This window comes from Sarcophilus harrisii, chromosome 6 (genome assembly GCF_902635505.1).
Source record: "Sarcophilus harrisii chromosome 6, mSarHar1.11, whole genome shotgun sequence".
In the NCBI taxonomy this organism is placed as follows: Eukaryota; Metazoa; Chordata; class Mammalia; order Dasyuromorphia; family Dasyuridae; genus Sarcophilus; species Sarcophilus harrisii.
The window spans coordinates 95678470-95704013 of record NC_045431.1 but is presented as its reverse complement, the minus strand read 5'-3'; the positions used below and the strand labels follow the sequence as shown (position 1 = coordinate 95704013).

Sequence of the window (25544 nt, the reverse complement as noted above, 5' to 3'; positions counted from 1 at the left end):
TTCACACAAATTAAGTCTGATCTAACCAATTGAAAATATTAAATGCTTTGATAGTGAGCAATATAATAAAGATGACAATATTACCTAAACTAATCTATTTATTAAAGGCCTATACCAATCAGACTTCAAAAACTATTTTAATGACCTAGAAAAATAACAACAAAGTTCATATGGAAAACAAAAGGTAAAGAATTTCAAGGAATTAATGAAAAAAATCAAATGAAGGTGCTTAGCTGTGCTAGATCTTAAAATTATATTATAGAGCAGCAAATTACCAAAACTATTTGATTGGGTAAGGAAAGATTAGTTGATCAGTGGAATAGATTAGGTTCATGGATAAACAGTCACAAATATAGCAACCTAGTCTTTGATAAACCCAAAGATCCCAGCTTTTGGGATAAGAACCACTGTTTGATAAAAATTGCTGGGAAAATTGAAACTAATATGGAGAAACTAGGCATTGATCCATACTTAATCGAACAAGATAAGGTCAAATGGGTTCATGACCTAGGCATAAAGAATGAAATTATTAATAAATTAGAGGAACATAGGATAGTTTACCCTCAGACCTGTGGAAGGGAAGGTCTTTATGACCAAAGAGAACTAGAGATCATTATGATCACAAAATAGAAAATTGATTATACCAAACTGAAAAGTTTTTGTACAAACAAAACTAATGCAGACAAGATTAGAAGGGAAGCAATAAACTGGAAAATATTTTTACAGTCAAAGGTTCTGATAAAGGCCTCATTTCCAAAATATATAGAGAATAACTCTAATTTATAAAATTCTCCATTCTCCAATTGAAATGGTCAAGCAACAAAATAATATGATGACAGTTCTGATGGATCAGGCATCCTCAGCAACGAGATCAACCAAATCATTTCTAATGGAGCAGTAATGAACTGAACTGGCAGCCCAGAAAAGAACTTTGGGAGATGACTAAAACCATTACATTGAATTCTAATCCCTTATTTATGCACACCGCATTTTTGATTTCCTTCACAAGCTAATTGTAATATTTCAGGAGTCTGATTCTTTTCTACAGCAAATAACGCTTTTGGTCGGGTATACTTATTGTGTATCTAATTTATATTTTAATATATTTAACATCTACTGGGTCATCCTGCCATCTAGGGAGGGGTGGGGGTAAGAGGTGAAAATTGGAACAAGAGGGTTTGGCAATTGTTAATGCTGTAAAGTTACCCATGTTTATATCCTGTAAATAAAAGGCTATTAAATAAAAAAAAAAAAGTATTTTCCCAAGCCAAAAAAAAAAAAAAAAAAAAGGTCAAAGGATATGAACAGACAATTCTCAGATGAAGAAATTGAAACTATTTCTAGTCATATGAAAAGATGCTCCAAGTCATTAAATCAGAGAAATGCAAATTAAGACAACTCTAAATACCACACACCTGCCGATTGGCTAAGATGATAGGAAAAATAATGATGATTGTTGGAGGGGATGCGGAAAACTGGGACATTGATGCATTGTTGGTGGAGTTGTGAACAATCCAACCATTTTGGAGAGTAGTTTGAACTATGCTCAAAAGTTATCAAACTGCATACCTTTGATCCAGAGTGTTACTACTGGGATTATATCCCAAAGAGATTTAAAAGAAGGGAAAGGGACCTGTATGTGCATGAATGTTTGTGGCAGCCCTTTTTGTAGTGGCTAGAAACTGAAACTGAATGGATGTCCATCAGTTGAGAATTGAATAAATTGTGATATATGAAAATTATGGAATATTACTTGCCTTGTAAGAAATGACCAACAGGATAATTTCAGAAAGGCCTGGAGAGACTTACACGAACTGATGCGAGTGAAATGAGCAGACCAGGAGATCATTATATACTTAACAACAATACTATAGATGACCAGTTCTGATGGACCAGCCTCCTCAGCAAGGAGATCAACCAAATCATTTCTAATGGAGCAGTAATGAAGTGAACTAGCTATGCCAGATAAAGAACTCTGGAGATGACTTAAAACCATTAATTGAATTCTAATCCCTATATTTATGACACCTGCATTTTTGATTTCTTCACAAGCTAATTGTACAATATTTCAGAGTCTGATTTTTTTGTACAGCAAAATAACATTTTGTCAGGTATACTATTGTATCTAATTTATATTTTAATATATTTAACATCTATCATTACCTGCCATGTAGGGAGGGTGGGGGGTAAGAGGTGAAAATTGAACAAGAGGGCAATTGTTAATGCTGTAAAGTTACCCATGTATATATCCTGTAAATAAAAGGCTATTAAATAAAAAAGAAACAAAAAGAAAAAAAATCTGTAATCTTGTTCCATAGTCAACCTTGTGTTTTAAAAATCACAAATAGCCTCTGACTCTACATTGGTAAACAGTCCACACAGAATTTAGCACTTTTGTATGAATGCATTTTAAATATTATTTTACTGTTTCTATAAAACAACTGTGTTAATTCAGGTAATAGCTCAGCATTGCTACAGATACATTACATTTGCAAACATCATAAAATCCCATTTACTTTTGCTTCTGAGTGTTTGATATTGGATTTGATTTTCTCTGGACTGTAATTAACAGCATTTTGAACTGTTGACAAGATTCAATTGACAGGCAATATTAATCACACCATTGCAGAGAAATTGGCTATTACATTTGTTTTTGTTCCCTCGCCCCCTTCTTGTGAATTCTGTATCTCTAATCACAGATTAATTCTAAGGAAAAAGCCCTTTTCTATTATGCCCCATAGATATTTATTAGTTTAGTATATTTAGTTGATAAAGATTTTTTCCCTTCCTATTGGCTCTTGCTACTAAATTTCTGCAAACACAGAATGAAACCAAACAACAGTATTTCTTATGGTGAGAAACAGTTTATTCCAGATAATTAAATCCAGGAATGTTCAAAGAAATCTCAGCTAGGAGCATAAATTAGCTTCTATCAAGGGATACAGGTTGTTCCTCATGAATAGATACTGACAAAACAATTTTAGAAACAGCTTTGAAAAGTCATTAATACTTTTGAAAGATTTGAAATATGGCACATGTGGTGGAGGAATACAAGCTCCACTTTCATGTTTTCAAAATGAATTTCAAAAATCACAGATGTTTATTTCCTTTATTGTGAATATCTTTAAAGCTTGGCCATGTTACTGTTGCATGCAGTAATATATTTATAATAGGTCAGAATTTTGGTACATTTGATCATCATAAAAATTGGTCAGAGAAAAAGGAGAATGTGATCTTTAAAGTACTTTATGAATACCAAAGCAGAATAATTTTTAAAGTTTATTGTTATGTATGATAGTCAATAATTAATTTAGGTGATATATGCATATACTTATCCTTTTATTATATACTTTGTAGAATCAAGATTTATTTTACAAAATTATTCTTTCACAATTTTGTCATGGACATTGCTAGTAAATATCTCCCATCCCCTTCTCCCTCTTTCTATTTGTGTCTTTTTTTTTCCTTTTTTTTTTAAGAAAAAAAATACTATGTGACTGTCAGGACACTCAAATGCCAATGGGAAAAAATCAGTATGACTTTAAATATGCTACAGTATATTATCAACAAAGACTTGCAACAATGACATGTGTGAACAGAAAACTGGTCAATTTGTTGTCCTGGCTACCTTTCAAGACTCTGATCAAAACTATAGACCTCATCTTAAAGTGTAACTTTGTACCTTCTTGATTTTTTTGTGTGTGTGTGTATCTGTGTCTGAGAGAGAATACATGAATACACGCCCAAATATGTTTTTACATACATCTGTGCATTTTTGTATACATATAGTCATTGCATTAACTTCTTTTACTTTAATCTACTGCCTCCTCGATTTATTATACATGTGTATATATAAATATAAAAACATTTAGATTTGGAAATGCCTTTTTTGAAAAGAATTTTTATTAAGGCTTTTTATTTAAAAAGCATATTCATGGATAGTTTTTCCCCATTGACCCTTGCAAAACCTTCTGTTCCTTTCCCCCACTCCCTGCCCTGAATGGCAGGTAGTGCAATACATGTTAAATATGTTAAAATATATGTTAAATCCAATATATGTATACATATTTATACAGTTATCTTGCTGCACAAGAAAAATTGGATCGAGAAGGAAAAAAAACTGAAAAAGAAAACAAAATGCAAGCAAATAACAATAGAATTAAAATGCTATATTGTAATCCACACTCAGTTCCTACAGTCCTGGCTCTGGGTGCAGATGGCTTTCTTCATCACTGAACAATTGGAACTGGTTGGAATCATCTCATTGTTGAAGAGAACCATATCCATCAGAATTGATCATTGTTATAGTCTTCTTGTTGCCATATATAATGATCTCTTGGTTCTGCTCATTTCACTTAGCATCAGTTCATGTAAGTTTCTCCAGGCCTCTCTGAATAACATTCATATACCATAATTTATTCAGCCATTCTCCAATTGTTGGACATCCATTCAGTTGGAAATGTCTTCTTTACTTTTTTATACTTTTTCATTATTTTCCTTATAATAACCCTTTATTTTTCCAGATGCATTTTGTTATTAATTAATTATATCTAATAAATTCTTTGTTAGGTATTGGTATTGAATATTGTTTGTAGATTGATTTGGGTAGCATAATCTTTACCATATTGATATAACTCAACTATGAAGATTGAATTAGGGTTATGTTTTCTTTTATTTTCATAAGCAAATATTGTGTAGTTGCATTCATAGAATTCTTGGTGTTTCTTGGTAGTTTATGCCCCAGATACTTAAAAAAATCATTTTGTTGTTATTTTAAATTGTATTTTCTTATATCCCTTTAAATTCTCTCTCTCTCTCTCTCTCTCTCTCTCTCTCTCTCTCTCTCTAAATGTGCACGCTTTGGCTGTGTGAATTTTATGTACATTGTTACTTTATTGAATTATAGACTCATAGGATCTTTGGATTATAGATTTAGATCTCCAAGGGATCTTTAAGACCAGTGACTCCAGTCCTTATAGTCTATTTGAGGAAAATGAAGGAGGGAGGAGAAATTTCTCACCCAAAGTCACATATTGTGTGTAAGTTAAAGGATTCAAATTAAGATTTCTTGACTGATTCCAAACTCAGGTCTCCTTCCACTGCCATTTTGCATCCTTGCACTGTTTTTTGTTTAGTACCCCCCCCCCATGTATTAACAATGATATCACCTGCCTCATTTTTCTATTGCTTTTTATTCTTCATTTTTATTTGTTGTCTTATTTTATAATATATGTTGAATACTGTATTAAGAAATGATAAAAGTTAGCATTCTTTTTATAACTTTGATCTTTTTGCTTTCTGTTTCACAGTTACAAAGATTATTTTTTTTATTCTGTTTGATAAATTATCATTTTTCAATACTATTCTTTTTGTATTAAAAATAGAAATGATACTATATTTTATTGAATTCTTTTAACCTTTTGGTATGTTAAATTTTTTAGTTATTAATATCAATTATTTTCTGTTTTATACATAATGATTTCTGCATATAAATCCAATTATAAAACATTGGATTAAATCAAATCTGAATAATATATTTAACCAATTATTTTAGTAGATTAGCACCAATATTCATTAATTATATTGCTATATAATGTTCTTTCTATACTTTATCCTCTATAGGTTTGTATAATAGTACTATATTTGTCTCAAAGAAGGAATTTTTTTTATATTACTGAAAGAACTATATCTTCTTTAAACATTTCCAAGAATTTTAAAAAAATTCATTTGATCTTAAAAATTTTTCTCTAAAAAATTATGACTTTTACAATTTAAATTTCTGAGACTGCATTATTAAAATTGAATTGAATATTCCCTATTTTTTAAACTTGATTTTGAGTATTTTTCTTGTTTTTAATTCATTTCTAAGTTGTTAGTTGGGTTGGCATATGTGACTATGTTGGCATTGATATAAAGAAAACTATCAGTAATATATTCACTGATAATTTATCTTTATGTCTTCTCTCTTCATCATAGAATGCTAATTAACTTTTAAGACTGGGTATCCCCATTTTTTATTTGCTGAAATGCAGGGGCTACTCGATGGCCTTTCAGCACTCTAATCTACAGGCTAAATTTAATTTGCTTTGTTTTTGACCTGACACAATTCAAAATAATTGGACATTTTCCTCTCTCTCTCCACTTCCCAGGGACTCAACATATTATAGTGAACTTGTGAACTTTTGACTGGCTTATCCTTTTCTACGTAGCTCAGAATTTCATGGTTCAAGATGTCCATTGACTTTGACATTTCTGGTAGCTAAGTTACAAGTGTGACCCATTTTCCAGGAAAATTTTATAGGGAAAAGCTCTAGGGTTTTATAAATTTCTTCCTCAGCTATTGCTTTAGAATAATTACTTTGGTTTTTTTTTTTCTGTTTTTTTAATGTCATACTCATTTTCTTTTATATTAATATGTGAGAGAAGAATATGCTTTGGTTACATCCAGTGAATACTGGAATATAGAATTATTGTCAATTTCTTGTGCATTGACACTTAATTGGGATAAATATTTTAAGTCTTCATTTAAATCTGCGTCATTCCTTTATATCTTTTATAGTGTTTCATTTTCACTGTGAAGTTGAAAAAGAAACTGCTTGATATATTGCTTTGATTCTATATTAATTGAATTCTGAATGTTAGACTTTAAACAGAAGTTCTTAGTTCTTAAATAAGATTCCATGGATTTATCATGACATCTGTAGATAGATTTTAGATCCTCATTTTCTTTCAACTCTACCAGAAACTTGGTATTTCCATCAATGATGGTTTTTTTTTTTAATAATTTCTGAGGAGTCATTAGTCTTTACTAGACTGCTGAAGGAATCCCTCATAAAAAATAGATTAAGAAGAATCCTTTCCTGATGGACTGATCATTTTTTGAAAATCCCTTGTGTGTCTGAAATATGTTTTTAATATAAGTTCTATTTGGGAATCTATATGCATCTTTCAAACATTTTTATACAGCATTTTGCTTATCTCTGTTTCTGTTGTAGTTAGCTTTCTATTGGATTTATTCATAGCTCAGCATTCATCTATAAACCCAATTACTAATTCCTTAATATCAATGTTTATATTTCATCTTCTATTCTTTTCTTTAAGTGTTTATTCTGTTAGTTATATCATGTGTATTCATTATTATTATTCATTATTTATGGGTATGAACATGATTTATTTTCCTATTTTCCTCTTAATTGTATCATGTTTATTACTAGCATCTGAAATTATGATTATAGCTATTGATAATTTCCAAGCTTAAGTCAAAGATAATATGCTATCTTTCACTTCCTCATTCTAATTTGTGTTTTTCTATGCTTTACATATGCTTCATATAGATAATATGTTGTTGAATCCTGTTTCCTAATCCAGTCTAAACCTTACTTAGGGGTTGCTCTTTCTCCTATTCATTTCTTAAATTAATTAGGCATCTACTTATGGCACCAAATTTCTCGATAAAAATAACATTTCATTTTTACTTTTTTCCTCTTAATGGGGATTTCTCCAAAATTCCTAGCATTAATTGTTTTTCCATAACTCTCCAAGTTATATATTAGAGACCATATTTTTCTTTCAATTATTGCATGTAAACCTTGAATCATTATTTATTTTTTTCTTCAAAGATTTGCATTTACATGTAATGCTGTATTGATTGTCAATTTATTTATATTTCAAAAGCTATAGTATTCTTGGTTTTATACATTTATTTTTTTTAACCAAAGAAATAAGTGGGTCTCAAGTTTTTTTGTTTTGTTTTGTTTTGTTTTGTTTTTTAAAGATTACTGTTTTCAAAAAGGAGTATGCGCAGTTCTGGGGAATAGTGAAATTTAGGGTAGTGAAACTTGACTTTTTTTTTTTTTTTTAAAGAACATCACATTCTAAACTATTTTCTTCATGTAGTATCCTTAAATAATCTTTTATGATTAATTTCACAGGTGCTTTTTTTACATCAAATTGAAGTGTATTTTTAAAAGTGCATTATTTTTGGATAATCATTGTAGTCTGGTACTTTTTGATGTGATTTGATGTATTCTTTCCTGTACCTGTAAAGTTTCTAATTTGATTTTTTTTTCTTGGTAGTTTTCAAAGAAAACGATTTTTCACATCACATCTTCTAACTTCACTGCATTGAATGGCAGGGTTTTTTAAATCTTCAATTTGTGCTTTCCTCTGTCTACTAATTAAGTTCTTCCTCTACCCTCTCAAAGTATGCCAAGTTTTTGAAAACCCCCTTTTGTATATGTTTGTGTCGAAGTTATTTTTTATCTTTAAAATAATAGATATCATATACTTGTCTATATTTCAATTTTTAATGAACAATAAAGTTCTTGTAGTTAGTCTAATTTTTTTCTTTTGGTCCCCTGTGTTAATTACTCCGTCTGGATATTACTCTTTTCTTTTTCATATACTAGGATATTTATTTGTGGAACTTGGTCCTCTTTTGATCTATTAATTTCTTTGTCTTTTGTTAGTCAATCTTCTCCCCAGCTTTTCTCTCTTTGCCCAGTTCCCAAAAAGTATTTTTACTTTTATAGGACACTATTTTTTAGGACACTGATGTTTAACACAGGTGATAAAAAAAAAAAAAGCCAATGGAAAAATGTACAGTGGGAGTGGGGAATTTATAATATATCACATCTTATTGACTAGATGTCAATCTAGTCAAAATTGACTAGATATTCTCTTAATGTTATTTCTGGGTGTAAATACTGGAACTCAAAAAATATCTAAGGATCAACAGATTAGATTAATTGAGGGAATTCAAGGTGAAAAATTTTAGGTAGATTGCATTTTTCAAAAGTAAAATTAAAGCCCATATCATTTCAATCATGATTTCTTAAAATACTGATATAAATTTGATATAAAATATAAGTGAACTTTCCTCAAATTCAATTGGAAATTTGCAAGTATGAACATATTCTTTTTAAGAAAAAAATATATAAACACCCCAATGTTTTTAAAGTCCTCCCCCTCAAAAACTCCCACTTTTACTTGAATCATTAAATGCCTATATTGTTTCTTCTTTTTATTTTAGGTTTTTGCATAGTGTTATTCTACCAGATTTATCCAGAAAGGTGTTTTTTAAAATCATTTTATAATTTTATTTTATAAATTCACAAACAACTTATCATCTTATAATATTGAAATTTATGAATCTGCATAGAATTAGGACCAATAATACAATATTTGAAATCTGTTTTATGTTCATTCAACATATACACAATACCAGAGAAATTCCCAAGAGAGACCACAACAGCTAAAATAATAGCTTTAGTAACCAGCCTAAGCTCCAATTATATTTTTGGGTCTATGATAATAATTTCTATATTTAAGGTCATGTAAGATTATTGGAAAAATACAACAAAATGAAATAAAACATTTATTTTAGAGTCAGAGGATCTGGACTGAAATCCTTCCTGTGATGCTTATGTCTTATGTTCCTGTTACATTCCTGGGCTTTATAAAAAGCTTGACATGGAGAGTCTCTGAGGTCCCCTCTAGCTCTAAAATTTCATTGAACCTATGATCTTTTCCAGATTGGTAATTACTGCAAGAATATGTACTCTGTTAATATTATGAGACTACATGAATGCCATGGAGCAAGAATATTATTATATTTTAAACTAACCATGCCTTAATTTATGAACATGCATTAAATAATATATTACATGATCTTCTGTGGAAGATATATTTATATAGATTAAAAAATCCTTCTTCCTTCTCTTCATCTCATACATATATCTCTATAAAACTTGGGCAAGAATCACACCGAATGAAAAGGGTACATATGTGGGCTAAATACACAAAATGATTAAAGGAAAAGCTACCAAAGTATAATGCTCATTGGACAAAGGTATATTATATAGTATTTTGATTTTATATCAATTTTTAAAAAAATTAGATAGGAAATATTAACATTATTAAATTCTCTTAGATTAAAAAGGATATCTTGAAAAATCTGATTTTTTTCTATTATTTGTAGATCATAATATATATATATATATATATATATATATATATATACACACACATATACACATATGATTTTTGATGCAAGGCAGACAGTCTCTGTGAACTTACTGAGAGTACTTCATTTGAACATGACTTTCATCTTTTTTTAATCCCTCTTATTTTAAATTTTTTCCTCTCTTTTTTAAAATCTTGGTTTTTTTCTGTGAAGAAACATTTTTTTTCTTTTGAAATGACCTGATGTCATTTTCAAAGAGGAGCTACACATTTTTTACATTTCCTTAGCTGGAATAAAATATGTCATATTCCAAATATATTCAACTGTTTTGAAATGTAATATGTAAAGAGGTTTCCAGAGGTGACTGAGAAATCATCCTATTGCCAATGTCCTTTTGACACAATTCCTTTCTCTGTTGAGTCAGAGTGAGTAAAAGACACTAGAAAATAATGGATTCATCAAAGAGATATAAATGGATCCTTTCAGGGTCTAGAATATGACTTAACAGATAACATTTTTAAGGTTACTCAGGACATCCTTGGAAATGTCAAAGATCGTTTGCCTCATTGAGGTTGATGTCTTTACAAACAGAAAATAGTTTATTTATGAGAAAGCCATATCCAAAGTAATTATAAGGAGATGTATCTTTCTTTAATGTATCATTTCTGTTTCTCCTTCATGACCCTTCTCCTATGCCTCATTTTGATATAAAATTAGATTTGTTTTCATAGGCTGTGCTAACCAAACACAAGGTAGAAAGGTTTGAGAAATGCAATGCAAAAAGGTCTTTAAAAAAAAACCTACTACGTGCAAGAAACTGTGCAAATTACTGGGATGCAAAGACATGACTTCTTCCCACTAGAAGCTCAGAGTTAATTAAGGTAGAAAACATGTACATGTCTAAGGATCTAGAAAATATATGTTAAATTAATACATGATAATTTGGTGGGAGACATAGCTGTAGGAGAGAGTCAGAAAGTGCCTTATAGATGTGGTGGTATTTGAATTCAAACTTTGAGGTGGAGGATGGAGGTAAATGTGTACATGGGGAACAATAGCCTGTGTAAAGGCACAGAAAAAGGCAGTACAATGTCATATACAGGGAATAGCAGAAAAGTGCTTTGGTTGGACCAAGATTGTATGTCAGAAAACAGTCAAATTTGGATCTAGTAATGGATCTTTTCCCTCTATTAGAAGACTACCAAAGCTATGTTTGAAATTTACCTCAGGACTTCAAGATTGAATTCAGTGGTGTTTCTTACCCTCTCCTCCTTCTCTTTACAGATATTTTTGCCTTTGGTAGTCATTTTAAGGGTGGGGGGGAGGAAAGGGGGAAAAAGAAAACAAAAGAGTTACATTATATATTTAAAAGAAATGACAAGTTGTGCATAATAGATTTGCAGTTTCATGTATAGTCATCTTTTTTTCTGTTCTGTTTTATGGAAATGGTTGCTTTATTTCTTAAGTTCAGAATAAAATAATTTAAAATTAAAGAAAAAGATGCAACAAGTATGACTTCAGCCTAATGGTTCTTTCATCTTGCACCTTCTTTGTTGTGCCTTGTCTTCTATATGCCATGTATGTCTTCTAATAAAATATGAGGTCAGCGGACTAGTTATAGTTTTCTGTTTGTAGCTCATTGTCTAGCCCAGTGTCTGATGCAAGGTAGGGAAAAATATACTTTTTGATTGATAATTTATTAAGGCCTCTCTGAATTAGAGCAATGTTGATTTTTTATTAAAGCATTATAACTCTTCCTAAATTGAAGGACTGGCCAGAATTTGTACTTTGCTACTGTAGTTTTGAGAACCCACGATCCAGTCTATGTCACGATCTTAGTGAACAGAGCTTAATGAATGTGCTGAAATACACAAAACAATATATTTTATTAGAGAACAGAAAAGGGGTAAAAGTTCAGTGAGAGGCCACAGGAGACAAGGCTGTGAAGAAATTAGGAACCTAAAGTGAAAGTTTAAACAGTATTGTTCAAGAGCTGAGTACATTTAGAAAATAAGATTGAGAAAATTAGGACCTGATTAATAATCAATTTTACTTTATAGTAAAGAAAACTCTAGATGTCAGAGTCACACTTATGTAGCAACAATAAAGACAGCCAAAGAACTTTTGTGGATCCATATCCTAGGACATGCTAATTATCTAAGAATTTCTACTATGGTATAGTATTGTGAGGACTGGCCCAGTGCTAATCCTTGCTGACAAATATAACTATGTTTGACCACGTATATCTGCTTCCTTTTTATCCATTGACTTGTCCCAGTCAACTTCTTCTATTCAACGAATGAAAAGATTTCTTAAGTGTAATAAGTTTAGCAAACTTCATCTAATCCAAATATTCAATGTTAAAAAAATAAAAAAAAAATCTTTCCTAATCACACTGCTCTTGTAGTTGCTAAGAAGGTTTCTCACAATTTAGGGCATCTGCTGATTGACACTCTCCTCCCCCCCCTCCCCCCACAGTTCATTTTATGTAACCTTTTATGTGAGCTGTGAGAGTCACATCAACAATCAAATATAAGGGCAGAGATCTTTTCTTCTGGACTCTTAACTGGGATAAACATCATACCTCATGCATGCCCATGTCACTTTCTGTGTTTATCCATGGGACTTAAGAGATGGGGAGCTACATTCTTGCATGTAATAAATCACTGACTTGTGTTTCTTGAATGCTAATATTTCTTTTCTTTTCTTCAGTCCTGATCTCCTCATAGTAAAAAGATCAATCTTGATTTAGGTCATTATGTCCTCTGACATGAACATTTCATGATGTTTTCAGATCCTTGAGAGGTATAACCATGAAATATATACCCGTATGTTTGGAAAACAATTCAATTAGCCAGAGTTAATTTTTTTGCAGAGGCATGTAAAGGATGACATTCTGGAAATTTATATAATTTTTCTATACTCAGGTTGAATAATTAGCTTCTTTAAAAATAGAATGGGATTTAATTTGGAAAAAAAAAAACAAAATAAAATATTGCTTTGATTGGGTCAGAAATTTCTGTTTAAAGTTTGATGCAAAAAATTAAGAATTTAGTTAATATAGTAAAACCAAGGAAATTGATCATACAGATATAAATACACGTATATATATATTTACATGTGTATACATACACATACATACATGCATATACCCATTCCTTTACACTGAAAATGTAATCATATTATCTCTGTACTTTAGAAAATAAATACATAAATTTTTGAATGCTCATTATTTTGATAGCAAATAGCAATTCTTGCTCACTTCTTTAGATCATTTTCATAATTTGCTGTAGCAAACAACAACAAAGTCATCACTTGGAATTTAATCTGGAAATGACCTTTTCTGGACTTATGTTGGTCCTTGGATAATAGATGCAGAATATATAGCTGGGTTCCTACTTTAGAATAAGAGAGCTTGACAAAGTTTGTGCTCCAGTGGCATAACCTTTGAAAGATCAGAATCATCTCTATCCCAAGATGAAGCATCAGTTCAAGAAATGATTAGAGGAAATAATTTGCATTCATTTATTTAATGATCTGGCCTGAAAAGACACGAGGCATTTCAGTGCATGAGTACAATGCTGTATTAACACCAATTTATTTTAGGGATAAATAATTTCAGCATAACTCTTTTCTTCCTCCTCCTCCTCCTCCTTTTTCCTCTATTTTGTCCCTTTTTTCAACTGGGAATGTTGGGAGAATGTTACTCCTGTTGATCTATTATTTTTTTTTTCAGCAAAGAGTTTCATGATCAGTAGTATGATATAGGATATATATAGAACCATTCCTAGATTCATAAGATTCTCTTTTGCAATATTCTCTTAATTATATTGTCTTTATCCTCAAGAGAGTGTCATAGGTGTTTTATAGACATAAAAAGAAGATACCACTTTTGAATAGTTTCATTGCCAGATTTTCTTTCTTTTTTTCAATCATTTTATTATGTATTTAGCCTATGATGACGAGTCTAAACTTTGTAAAAATGCCAGCAAATATTTTAAAATCCTTTATATGGTGTCATATTATTAGAATTTATATATTTCATTCATTTGCTACTTGACAATGGATTCTGAAGCATTTATTAGGAACAATTTTTCACATTTTTAATATTATCAAGGCCTTTTCTTTTTTTTATTATAATAACTTTTTATTGACAGAACCCATGCTAGGGTAATTTTTTACAACATTATCCCTTGCACTCAATTCTGTTCCGATTTTTCCCCTCTCTCCCTCCACCCTCTCCCCTAGTTGGCAAGCAGTCCTATATATGTTAAATATGTCGCAGTATATCCTAGATACAATATATGTGTGCAGAACCGAACAGTTCTCTTGTTGCACAGGGAGAATTGGATTCAGAAGGTAAAAATAACCTGGGAAGAAAAACAAAAATGCAAACAGTTTACATTCATTTCCCAGTGTTTTTTCTTTGGGTGTAGCTACATCATTGATCAATTGAAACCAAGTTAGGTCTCTTTGTCAAAGAAATCCCCTTCCATCACAATACATCCTCATACAGTATCGTTGTTGAAGTATATAATGATCTCCTTGTTCTGCTCATTTCATTAAACATCAGTTCATGTAAGTCTCTCTAAGCCTCTCTGAATTCATCCGGCTGGTCATTTCTTACAGAACAATAATATTCCATAACATTCATATACCACAATTTACCCAACCATTCTCCGATTGATGGGCATGGATTCATTTTCCAGTTTTTAGCCACTACAAACAGTGCTTCCACAAACATTTTATTGTCAGATTTTTTAAAGCAAATTATTGTTCAGGAGGCTTTACATGTGAATATCAAAAGGAAAACTGAATTTGTGTGTGTGTGCGTGTGTGTGTGTGTGTGTGTGTACCCCTGTAGAAGTATGGTAAGGCCTATGGGCCCCTTCACAGAGTAATATTTTTAATTGCATGAAAGAATATATATGTATGTATGTATATATATATATATATATATATATATATATATATATATATAAACACAAAAGAAACCAATTACATTGAAAGATATCAAAATATTTTTAAAAATCACAAACCTTACATTAAGAAGACTTGGTTTAAAGTGTTGTAAAATGGATAGAATCAAAGTTCCTTCTTTCAGGCACTTTGGATTTAGCATTAGTTTTTCTTTTGAAACCTACAGAAATTCTCCTAAACATTTGCATGCTGCATGCTATCCTAATGTATATAGAAAATGTGTAGTCTTGTGTTTTATACTTAATTTTTGATCCAGAACTATTATTTCATCAATACATATTAGCTTTCTAGGTAGGAAATGCCTTTTTCAACATATAAATGAATATTAGAGATTAAAAATTTGATTTAAGATATAATTAGGCCTCTCATTCAGATTTTCAGCTGCATATTTATAATTTACTTGAGCTTTCAATTAATGCCCGTATGATATAATGACTAAAATCTGGCTGTAATATATGGACTACTGCAATATTGTTTTGTGTATTGTTACCTTGTGATATTAATAGCTCTATTTAAAGTTGCTAGTGGAAAATGAAATTACATAATTGAGTCCTAGTACATTTTAAATTGCATATTAGCATAAAGCCATTATTAGTTTTTCTCATTAAAAATCCTACCCCATACATGGATAGGTTTTATTACAATACTAAGGAAAATGTTACCTAAAACAGTTACATGTGATAGCAAGCAATTTTATTCAGGGACTTAAATTGCATAGTAATTTTATATCGTATATTTCCAGATAGACATCTCAATATTATGTGAGCAGTTTGTGTCTTCTTGATAATTATGTTTTTTCTTGTTTATTTTTTTTTTTTTTTTTTTGCTGCTTGCCATCAAAGGAAGTAGAGGTTTGTATACAACTTCTCTATTTGGCATTTAAGATTTTACACGAATTTATGAATTGTAGTTATTCATACCATACTAAATTCACATTATTTTTTCTCCAGGATGATTACTTCCGTACTTGGAGTCCGGGTAAACCTTTTGATCAAGGTAAGAAATACACTATTCCAAAGTTTATTGATATCCCATTCTTTTCTAACATATGACTTTTTTTTTTTGATTCTTAATAGTCAAAAATGAAGGTGCCAAAATAGTTGTCTAATAATTCAATGGGAAATATGATTGCCAATGGATTTATTTAAACAATAATTTGAATAATATAATAACAAAAACATTAAACCAACTAAACAATTTTTTAAATATACATTCTTCTTCAGTTTGGGTTGTGCAAATAAAACAATGGATAAATAATAGATTATTTTTCATTTCTGGAGTTTTCAGATGCCCATTTATTCTACCTAAAATTAAATATGTCCAAACTAGATGTAGAATAGTTTGATGGTATATTTCTTCATCCTATTTCAGAATGAATGGTAGGGCAGACAGACTTTTATTTCAACGGGATATTTGTTATTTCAGTAGAAAGAGGCAGTGCCATCATGGAATCTATGAGGAATAGAACGCTATCCTTGTAAAAATTAACATTTATCACCTTCTGGAATATTGATTCTAATTTTGGTCAACTTTTCTTAGCTTACGCTAATAGTGAATCTGGTGAAACTTACAATGATGATTAATGAAAAAGAAAAAAAAATGCTTTGATGATAAACTAAAAATCAGCAATAGGAAAGTTGGGTATGATATGTGTGGTTGAAAGATAAAGGACCCACATGTGCAAAAATGTTTGTAGCATCCCTTTTTGTAGTGTCATGGAACTCAAAACTGAGTCACTCTTCATTAGTTGGAGAATGGCTGTATAAGTTATGGCATATAAATGTTATAGAATATTATTATTGTATAAGAAATGATCAGCAGGATGATTTCAGAAAGTCCTGAAGAGATGTACATGAACTAATGCCAAGTGAAGTGAGTAGAACCAAGAGAACATTGTACATAGCAACAGCAAGATTATACAATGATCAGTTCTGATGAATGCAGTTCTTTTCAACAATGAGGTGATTCAGGCCAATTCCAGTAGACTTTTGATTGAGAGAACCATCTGCATCCAGAAAGAGGACTATGGGGACAGAATGTGTATCACAGCTATTTTCACCTTCTTTGTTTTTGTTTACTTGTATTTTGTTTCATTTCTCATTTTTTCCTTTTGTTATGATTTTTCTTATGCAGTATGATAATTTTGGAAATATGTATAGAAGAATCGCACACATTTAACATATATTGTATTACTTGCTGTCTAGGGGAGGGGTTGGAAGAAAGGGTAGGACAAAAAATTTGGAACATACATTTTTGCAAGGATAAATCTTGAAAACTATGCATATATTTGGAAAATAAAAAGCTTAAAAAAAAGAAAGATTGAAAGGTGATGCACTCAATACTCTATAAATTCAGGAAGGATGGACAGTGGAATTCCAGAATGACAGAGCATTATTCTTTCATGATCTAGTCTGATTATTATTTTGAAATCAAAACCTGGGTTAATGGTTTGCCTCTGATACATACTGGCTTTATGACAGTGGACAAGACCCTTAAACTCTCAGTGAACCAAATAATTCTTTTATTTATTTATTTATTTATTTATTTATTTATTTGGCTGAGGAAATTGGAGTTAAGTGACTTGCCCAGGGTCCATCGCTAAGAAGTGAGGCCAGATTTGTACTCAGGTCCTCCTGACTTCAAGGCTGGTGCTCTATCCACTGTACCACCTAGCTGACCCTAAACAATTCTTTAAAACTATAAATTACAGATGAGTATCATTTTATAACTGAAATCCCATATGCCAAAAAATAAAATTGGAGGTCTATATGGAAAAAAATAAGGATAGTGTGTGTGTATGTGTGAGTGTCCTCTTTAGCTCATAATCATAAATTTTACTTAATCTCATAATCTTGAAGTTTAGAAGAGATACTTTTGTAATAAATAAAAAGAATTGTTATTTTATTCAGAGAAATAAATGGTCAGAATTTGTTGGCCTCTTAAATATGAAATGAAGTAGAAAAAAAACAATAATTGTCAATATTTAAGGATAATAAATGACAGAATTTTATTAAGTGAAATTAAAATGCTCTTTGGTATATCATTATATATATATTCAATTTTCCAAAACTGTGACTTGGCAGATGGCATTGTGACCATGATAGTGACCTATAAGTCAGTATTAATCTTCAAATGCACTAAACTAAGTGAAGTTCTTGGTAGACTGCACACAAATAATGATTGGAGAATTTTGTTTATGATTTTTAAATATTCAGAAGTTGTACATGCTTAGAAATGAGAGTATATCATGATATTGAAAACGTTGAAAACTCATGAATTTTCCATTGGGGAAAAGGTCCTACCATCTGCTGAGAAAATACTACTCATTATGATATTAGGGCTGTTTTGGTCCTGTAGTGGGAAATTTCCATGAAGAAGAAAATGGGGTAAACAATTATTCCCTTGATTGGAAAAAGTATAATGTCCAAAAAAATAGAATTTGTCGTGTAACAAGAGAGTATTCAGATTTGCATTGACTATGCAACTCTGGAATTGTATCCTGCAAATGAAATGTAAATGCCTATCCAATATGACATGTAGTTCTGATGTTATGCAAAAATAATACAGATATTTCCAAATGTTACAACATAGATATTTCAAATGTGGTTCACAAATGATTGCATTCTTTACCAAAACAAACTAATGAAATTCTTTTTTCTCATGTATGCATTCAAATAGTTTCTCTTAGACTAGATTCAATTTGCCCAAAACAGGATATGATCACATCACTAAATAAAATATGTATATGCATTAAGTAGTTAGGATGTCCTACTTAAATGGTTATTAATATTAATATTTTTTGCAGTAACCTAATTAAATAACTAGGCTGAACAGCCCATGGGTCAGTTCAAATTCATTGTCATCAGTTCTTTAACATTATAACTATTAAATCAAGTGGGTAAGATATTCCCTCATAGTAATTTTGATCACAAAACCTTAGGGAAAATGTAATGGATTGCAGAACACATATTAATAAACTTAGCAACCAATCTTTCTATTTTGTTTTAAGTTAAATGTTTTAAAATTAAACACAGACCTTTTAGAATGATAATTGCTAATTTAATAGTTGTTTAGAACAGGAAATATAAGGGGTACAAGGGATAATGACATGAAAGAATATCATATATACAGAAAAATCATACAAATTTATTCTTCTGTTTAGATGCTTTCCTTAGGGAGTTCTTCAATCATTCATTCATTGGACAAATATCTATTGAACATAAATGTATGTGTATTCATATGTAAAACCTAATTTCATTTCATATATAAATTCAAATTCACATATGTACATATGTGATCTAATTTGAATTCATAAACTCTAATGTACACATGTTTATATCTATAGCTATCTGTAAATGGCTATAGATAGTTCTTCCCCACCTTTCTCACTGAGAGCTTGGCCATGATATATGGTCCTCTGATATTTGCTTTGTTTATTTCGCCCTAGTATATTGTGATGCTTGCATATGTTTATATTACTACTCTGTGATAGGGCTAGTCAGTCAATAAAATAAAATAACTTTTTCATTTACATATTTTTGTTGTCCTTTTGTATATCCAGTATTTCAATACAAACTCTTGGGGGAAAATAGTTTCTTGTCTTTTTCCTTGATGAAAAAGAATTGAATAAAAAGTAGATGGGGGAGGAATGAGCAATAGAGTTGGATAAATACTTTAATGAATGTATGTATTTTTCGATGAGTTCTATACCATGGTGAAAATACCAATCTATCTACATTCCCAACCTTTTGTTATTGTCTTTCAGAGTCTCTCTCTATCTTATCAGCTAAAACCCACAGCCATATCTTTAGAAATTTTGATATTTCAGGAACACAACACTTGATTTTCCATTCCTTACTTTTCAAGCATGATTTGTTCACCTTTTTCTGTCATATTTTGATATTCTTCATGATACTTCTACAATGAAGCTCATCCTTTATAATGATGTTGCCATAACTTATATCTGTAACAATTCCTTTGTTTTGTAAGTTATCTTCAATTTTGATTCCTTGAAATTAATTGTGTTCTATAGAACACAATTATACACAATATACAAAAATACACAATTATAAAATAATTATAACTCACAACTAGATAACATTTTCAGAACAATATTGAAATTAGAATATAGTGTTTTGTATCATGTTATATACTTATGAAAGTACATGCCACATTAACCTCACTTGCTTTGCTGAGAGAATGACTAGTCTAGTAGATCAGTAGAATACTATAGTCATGTGTAAGCTAAATTTTACCAAAGTATTTGATAAATAATTTAGTAGTAATTTTGAATAGAGAAAAAGGAGATAGATTAAATTGTAATAAAATTAGATTAAAATCTGGAATAAATGTATAGTAGTTAATGGTTCCCTATCAACTTTGCTGAATGTTTTTAATGTAGAACCTCAGGCATCTGTGATTTTCATAAATTACTTGGAAAAAGTCATACAGAGTTTTCAAATGACACAACTGAAAGGGAAAGCTAACACATTTGATGATAGCCTGTCAATATATTTTGGAGTACTGATTCTAACTCATTTGTTGGAATACATAAGAATTGTAGAAATACATGAGAGCCACCTGACAATGGCTGCCGGAGATCCAACCCAGACCTGCAGAATGGATCTCTTCTTGTTAGAGGATGATACAAGGAGACTGAAAGACAGTTGCTGTTCTTTGACCTCTCTTACTGAGAGAGGTCTTTCCTCTTCCCTCTGCCTCCAATTTATCTCATTCCCAGTCTGCAACACTTGTGTCAGCAAAGACTGCCTGGCAACTACTTGAGATGTTTTGATTCACAGCTGTGGAGGCTCTTGGAAAATTAACCTGTCCCTTAACATTAATTAGGTTGAATCTAAAAAAATAAAATAGCAGTAAATTTAAAAATAGCAGTTGAGTTTGGCTTAAACCTGTGATATAGGGGAGTTTTATTTAGATAGTGGCTTGTCTGAATAAAAGAGTTACTTTTTTGTGAGCTAAAAAAAATTAGTTGAGTCAATAGTACATTACAGGACTTGCCTCTCCCAGCAGCAATAACAAGAACAAAATTCAATCTTAAAAATTATTTTCTCCAATTACATATTAATTTATTTTTGGTTCTACATGCATATTCATTTTTAAAAAAAAAACATTTCCTCATAAATCATGTTAGGAGAAAACAAATCAGAACAAAAGGGGAAAAAACACAAGAGAAAAATAAAACAGAAGTAAAAGTGACCAAAAAGTAATTATAGTGTGTGTTGATTTACATTCAGCCTTCACATTTCTCTCTATATATTTGGATGGCATATTCCATCCAAAGTTTATTGAGGTTATCTTGGACCACTGAACCGCTGAGAAGAAACAAGTCTATCATAGTTGATCATTGTACAATCTTGCTGTTGCTATGTACAATGGTTTCCTCTTTCTGCTTGTTTTGCTCAGCATTAGTTCATGTAAATCCTTCCAGGCATTTCTAAAATTAGCCTGTTCATAATATTTTATAGAAAAATAATATTCTATTACTATCATATACCATAACTTATTCAGACATTCCCTAATTGATGGGCATCTACTAATTTTCCAATTATTTAAACCACAAAAAGACCTACTACAGACATTTTTGCCCATGTAGGTCCTTTCTCCTCTTTTCTGATTTCTTTGGGATACAAACCCAGTAGGGGCACTGCTGGATCAGAGGCTTTTATTCCCCTTTGGGTATAGTTCCAAACTGCTCTCCAGAATGGTTGGATCAGTTCTCAACTCCACCAATGTGTTAGTGTCCCAGTTTTCCCTCATCCCCTCCAACATTTATCATTATATTTTTCTGCCATCTTAGTCAATCTGAGAGGTTGAGGTGGTACCTTAGAGTTGTTTTAGTTGTGCATGTCTCTAATCAATTGTGATTTAGATAATTTTTTCATATGACTGTAGATGACTTTAATTTCTTCATCTGAAAATTATCTTTTTATATCCATTGATCATTTATCAATTGGGGAATGACTTGTATTCTTATAGATTTGATTCAATTGTTTGTTTATATATATATATATATATATATATATATATATTTGTATATATATTAGAAATGCAGTCTTTACAAAATTCAATATCAATTTGCATTAAGAGATTCATAGGTAACAGGAATTAGAAAATTGTGAACTGACTAGGCCATAATGCAAGACAATATCTGGAATATATTTTGGGGTACATTTTTAAAAGGGAAATGGTGAGATGAGGAACATATAGAGGGCATTGTGGCTTGAAGAAAATCTGAAAGACAAAAATATGTTTCAAAGTAATGATTATTTACAGCATGGATTTCTTCTGTATAGCCTGGTTCAGTTATTTTTTCTGGCTTCATCTTCTTAAATGTCATTTTTACTTTTTTATAGTACAAGGGGTATTTCTGTAGCATATAAGATACTGACATTGACAATGTGAAATTCATTCCATTTTGCACATATTTGTTTCCTTCGAGTTAAAAAAATAAACTAAGTACCACTTAGAGGGTACCAGAGAGATGCATGATAGATGTGAACAAGATGTATCATGTTACAAATAGCTGATTATTAGTAATGGGGACATTCACATTAATGAGATCTAAGATCCATTTGAGTATTTTGGTGTGTGTTTTTGTTTTCCTTCTCTCATTTCTGTGTCTGGAAATGCTTTTAGAATGAACTGCCCTAATTGATTCTTGGACCAATATTTCTGAAGGTTCGCTTATTTTCCCCTCCACTGCTTTCTAATGTTTTATGCTACAAGTATGCTTATAATTTTGGATGTTTACATCATTTCAGAATCTCAGCCTAGAGCTGGAAAGAACCTTGATCATTATATGATACAATGTTCTTCATGATCTCCCTTTATGATGTTCTGAAAATGAATTCATCTATTAAATCCATTTTTTTATTTTCCCACTGAGATTAGATACTTCATAGGATCATAGATTTGGAGTTAGAAAGGGTTTTAAAGATCAAAGGTCATCTATTTCTGTCCCTTCATGCTTAAGGCTATACAGGTAAATGGCAGAGCAGAACATTTGAACCTCACTACTCTTAATGCCAGATCTGATACTCTCACTATTATGTTCAACTTTCCTGGGCTCTTTTAGCTCCCTCACTGGTCAAACCAGTATAAATTAATTAGGGGCATATTCACTTAATTGACATTTGTACAAAATCACTTATATCCATCTCCTTGGCTGTAGTGTCCCTTAAGGCTACTCTTTCTGCCCACCTGCCGGTGGCCACCACTAGGGCAACTCACCTTGCCTTCATGCTCCAACCCAGATCATACAGAGACAGACCAACTAGAACGTGCAACCATTCTGCCTTTATTTAATCATCTTCTCAGTGGGGGTAGCAGGAGCAAGAGCACAAGAGCACCAGAATGCAAAAGCACAAGAGAGCGAGCTCTGCTAAGGGTTGTTTATTTATGCTGCCTCTCCTCTGGGATTACCCATGCCCAGCCCACTCAGAACTCCACAGGCGGAGCCCCTAGAAGGGAGGCTTCTGGAGTTACTGCTGCATCCTAAGAGGAGATCTAGCCAGAGGACACGCCCTTCTCCATCTCAAAAAACCTATAGCAGTTCCTTAACTCCTGCCAGAGGCAATCTCCTGCCTCACAGGCCAAGTCCCCCTTAACCTCCTGGGCCCGTCCTACCAGCTAAGGAGGAGTACAGGCTCAGTAACACATCTCAAAAAGAGAGCAGTGCTTCTTTTCCCCTAATATTTGGCACTCAAAGACCCTATCTGAGCTCAGGTGTTTATCTTTCATATAGGCCGTTGACACAATCTCCAAATGGCTCTCACTGCCTTCAACCCACAGAGCTGCAATTTGGATACATTAATTAAGATATTTCTAAAGCTTGGGTCTGACCATATAACTTCCTTGCCCAAGAACCTATAATGTCTACTAATTATTTCTAGGGTTAAATACTAACTCTGTTTGACATTTGAAGCCCTGTACAATCTGACCTAGGGGAATTAAGTGAATTTTCCAAATCATATGGGTAATTTGAATCAGAGGTCAGAGTTCAACTCAGTTCCTCATGATTCCAGAGCTTTTTAATATCAGCATAGGAGTAATAGCAAATAAAATATGAAACATGATTTGGTACTGGAAAATCTTTCTTACTTTTTATTCTGTTTCTGTATGTGGATGTTTCTTGATTTCTATTTATTATTTATTCATTCCCAGTCACTTTTCTCAATGAAAATATTTCCTATTTAATTCTCTAAGGAGATATCAAATTGTTAAAGAAATTTATTTTGAATTGGCCATTTTTTTTACCCTTCTCAGTATAACTAATTGAAAATACTGAGCTAACTTCTTTAAAATGATGGTAAATGTCACATCCAGCTTGTAACTTCTATCAACTTTTTGTTAGAAATGAATTCTTTTTTTTTCCACATAAGAAGTTCTTTTTTTTTTTAGAAATGAATTCTTATGACTAAGTTATCAATTTGAAAAATGAAAGCTTATGATAGAAATATTATGTCTTAAATATGGTGCTAATGGTAGGCCCAACCATATAAAAAATTACTTGTTAGTGTGTGTGTGAGAGAGAGAGAGAGAGAGAGAGAGAGAGAGAGATTAGTCAAAGACAGACATTTGAGAATTAAAGCTATTTTTGAAAACACAAATGATTTCCAATCAATCATCTATGCTATGATCTGAGTTCACTTCCCTATATAAATTGACTTTACTTCATGGAGACATTAAATGTTCAATGTCCTGTGAAGTTTTTCAAATAAAAATGTGAATGTTTATATGTCTGGTGATCTCAGCCTCAAATGCAATAATGGTACATACTATGTTTTAGAGGATATGTCACTTTGTTGAATGCTAACAAAATGCAATAGTATTTGTTTTTGTTTTTAAACTTGTATCCCCATAGCTGCTTATTATTTTGTAAACATTACTTCATATTCATATCCATCAGTCTAGTTTCAACATTTCTTATTATTAGATTAAAACTGAAAATATTCATTATTCTGGATGTGGCCTGTTCCATTCAGGTATTTGTGTTTTTTATGGAAGTTTAGCATCACCCCACTTAATTAGTTTATTATTTGGAGATCAATAAAATCCCATCATCTCTTTTGAGGAATTTGGTGAAGCTAGGACATATAGCTGTTGAGTGTACCTTGATTTTGAGCACTTAAGATAACTATTATCTTTTCATCCTCCTCTCTGTCCCCAAAATGAAAGAAAATAAAAATAATCCTTACTATTATTGACCCTGACTCTGTCTCTGAAAAAAATGAAGTTGTTCTATATGCGTCCTAGGTGAATTGATTCACATTAGATCCTAAGGTGATCTGTGTCCTGTCTGATGATAGAATCTTTTCTTCATGTGTCTTTTTTAACTTGGAGAAAAGATGAACTATTATAGCTAAAAAGGAGATTCAGCAGAATTCAGAGCATCCCACTGGTTCTACTTACCACCTAGAATGCTTCTAGGGATTTTTATGATAACATTAAGCTAGTATATGCTTAGTAAAGATATATTTGCTATAGTATCATTTTTGAAGAGTATCAGGAGGCTTTCTATACTACAAAATCATATAATTTATCCCAATTTCAAACATAAGTGACTTCAAAATTATCCTTG

General features: G+C 31.3%; 1 protein-coding gene across 5 annotated transcripts in view; it reads left to right on the top strand.

Annotated features, from left to right (window-relative positions):
• Positions 1 to 25544, top strand: part of SPOCK3 (SPARC (osteonectin), cwcv and kazal like domains proteoglycan 3) — a 653697-nt gene that overhangs the window by 182055 nt on the left and 446098 nt on the right. For 3 of the 5 annotated variants that reach the window (XM_031941447.1, XM_031941445.1, XM_031941449.1), the window contains 2 exons: positions 15787 to 15795; positions 15895 to 15940. In XM_031941447.1, coding sequence (XP_031797307.1) covers positions 15787 to 15795; positions 15895 to 15940 — 55 coding nt within the window. The remainder of the gene's footprint in view (positions 1 to 15786; positions 15796 to 15894; positions 15941 to 25544) is intronic. The other 2 variants (XM_031941446.1, XM_031941448.1) reach the window with 1 other exon arrangement.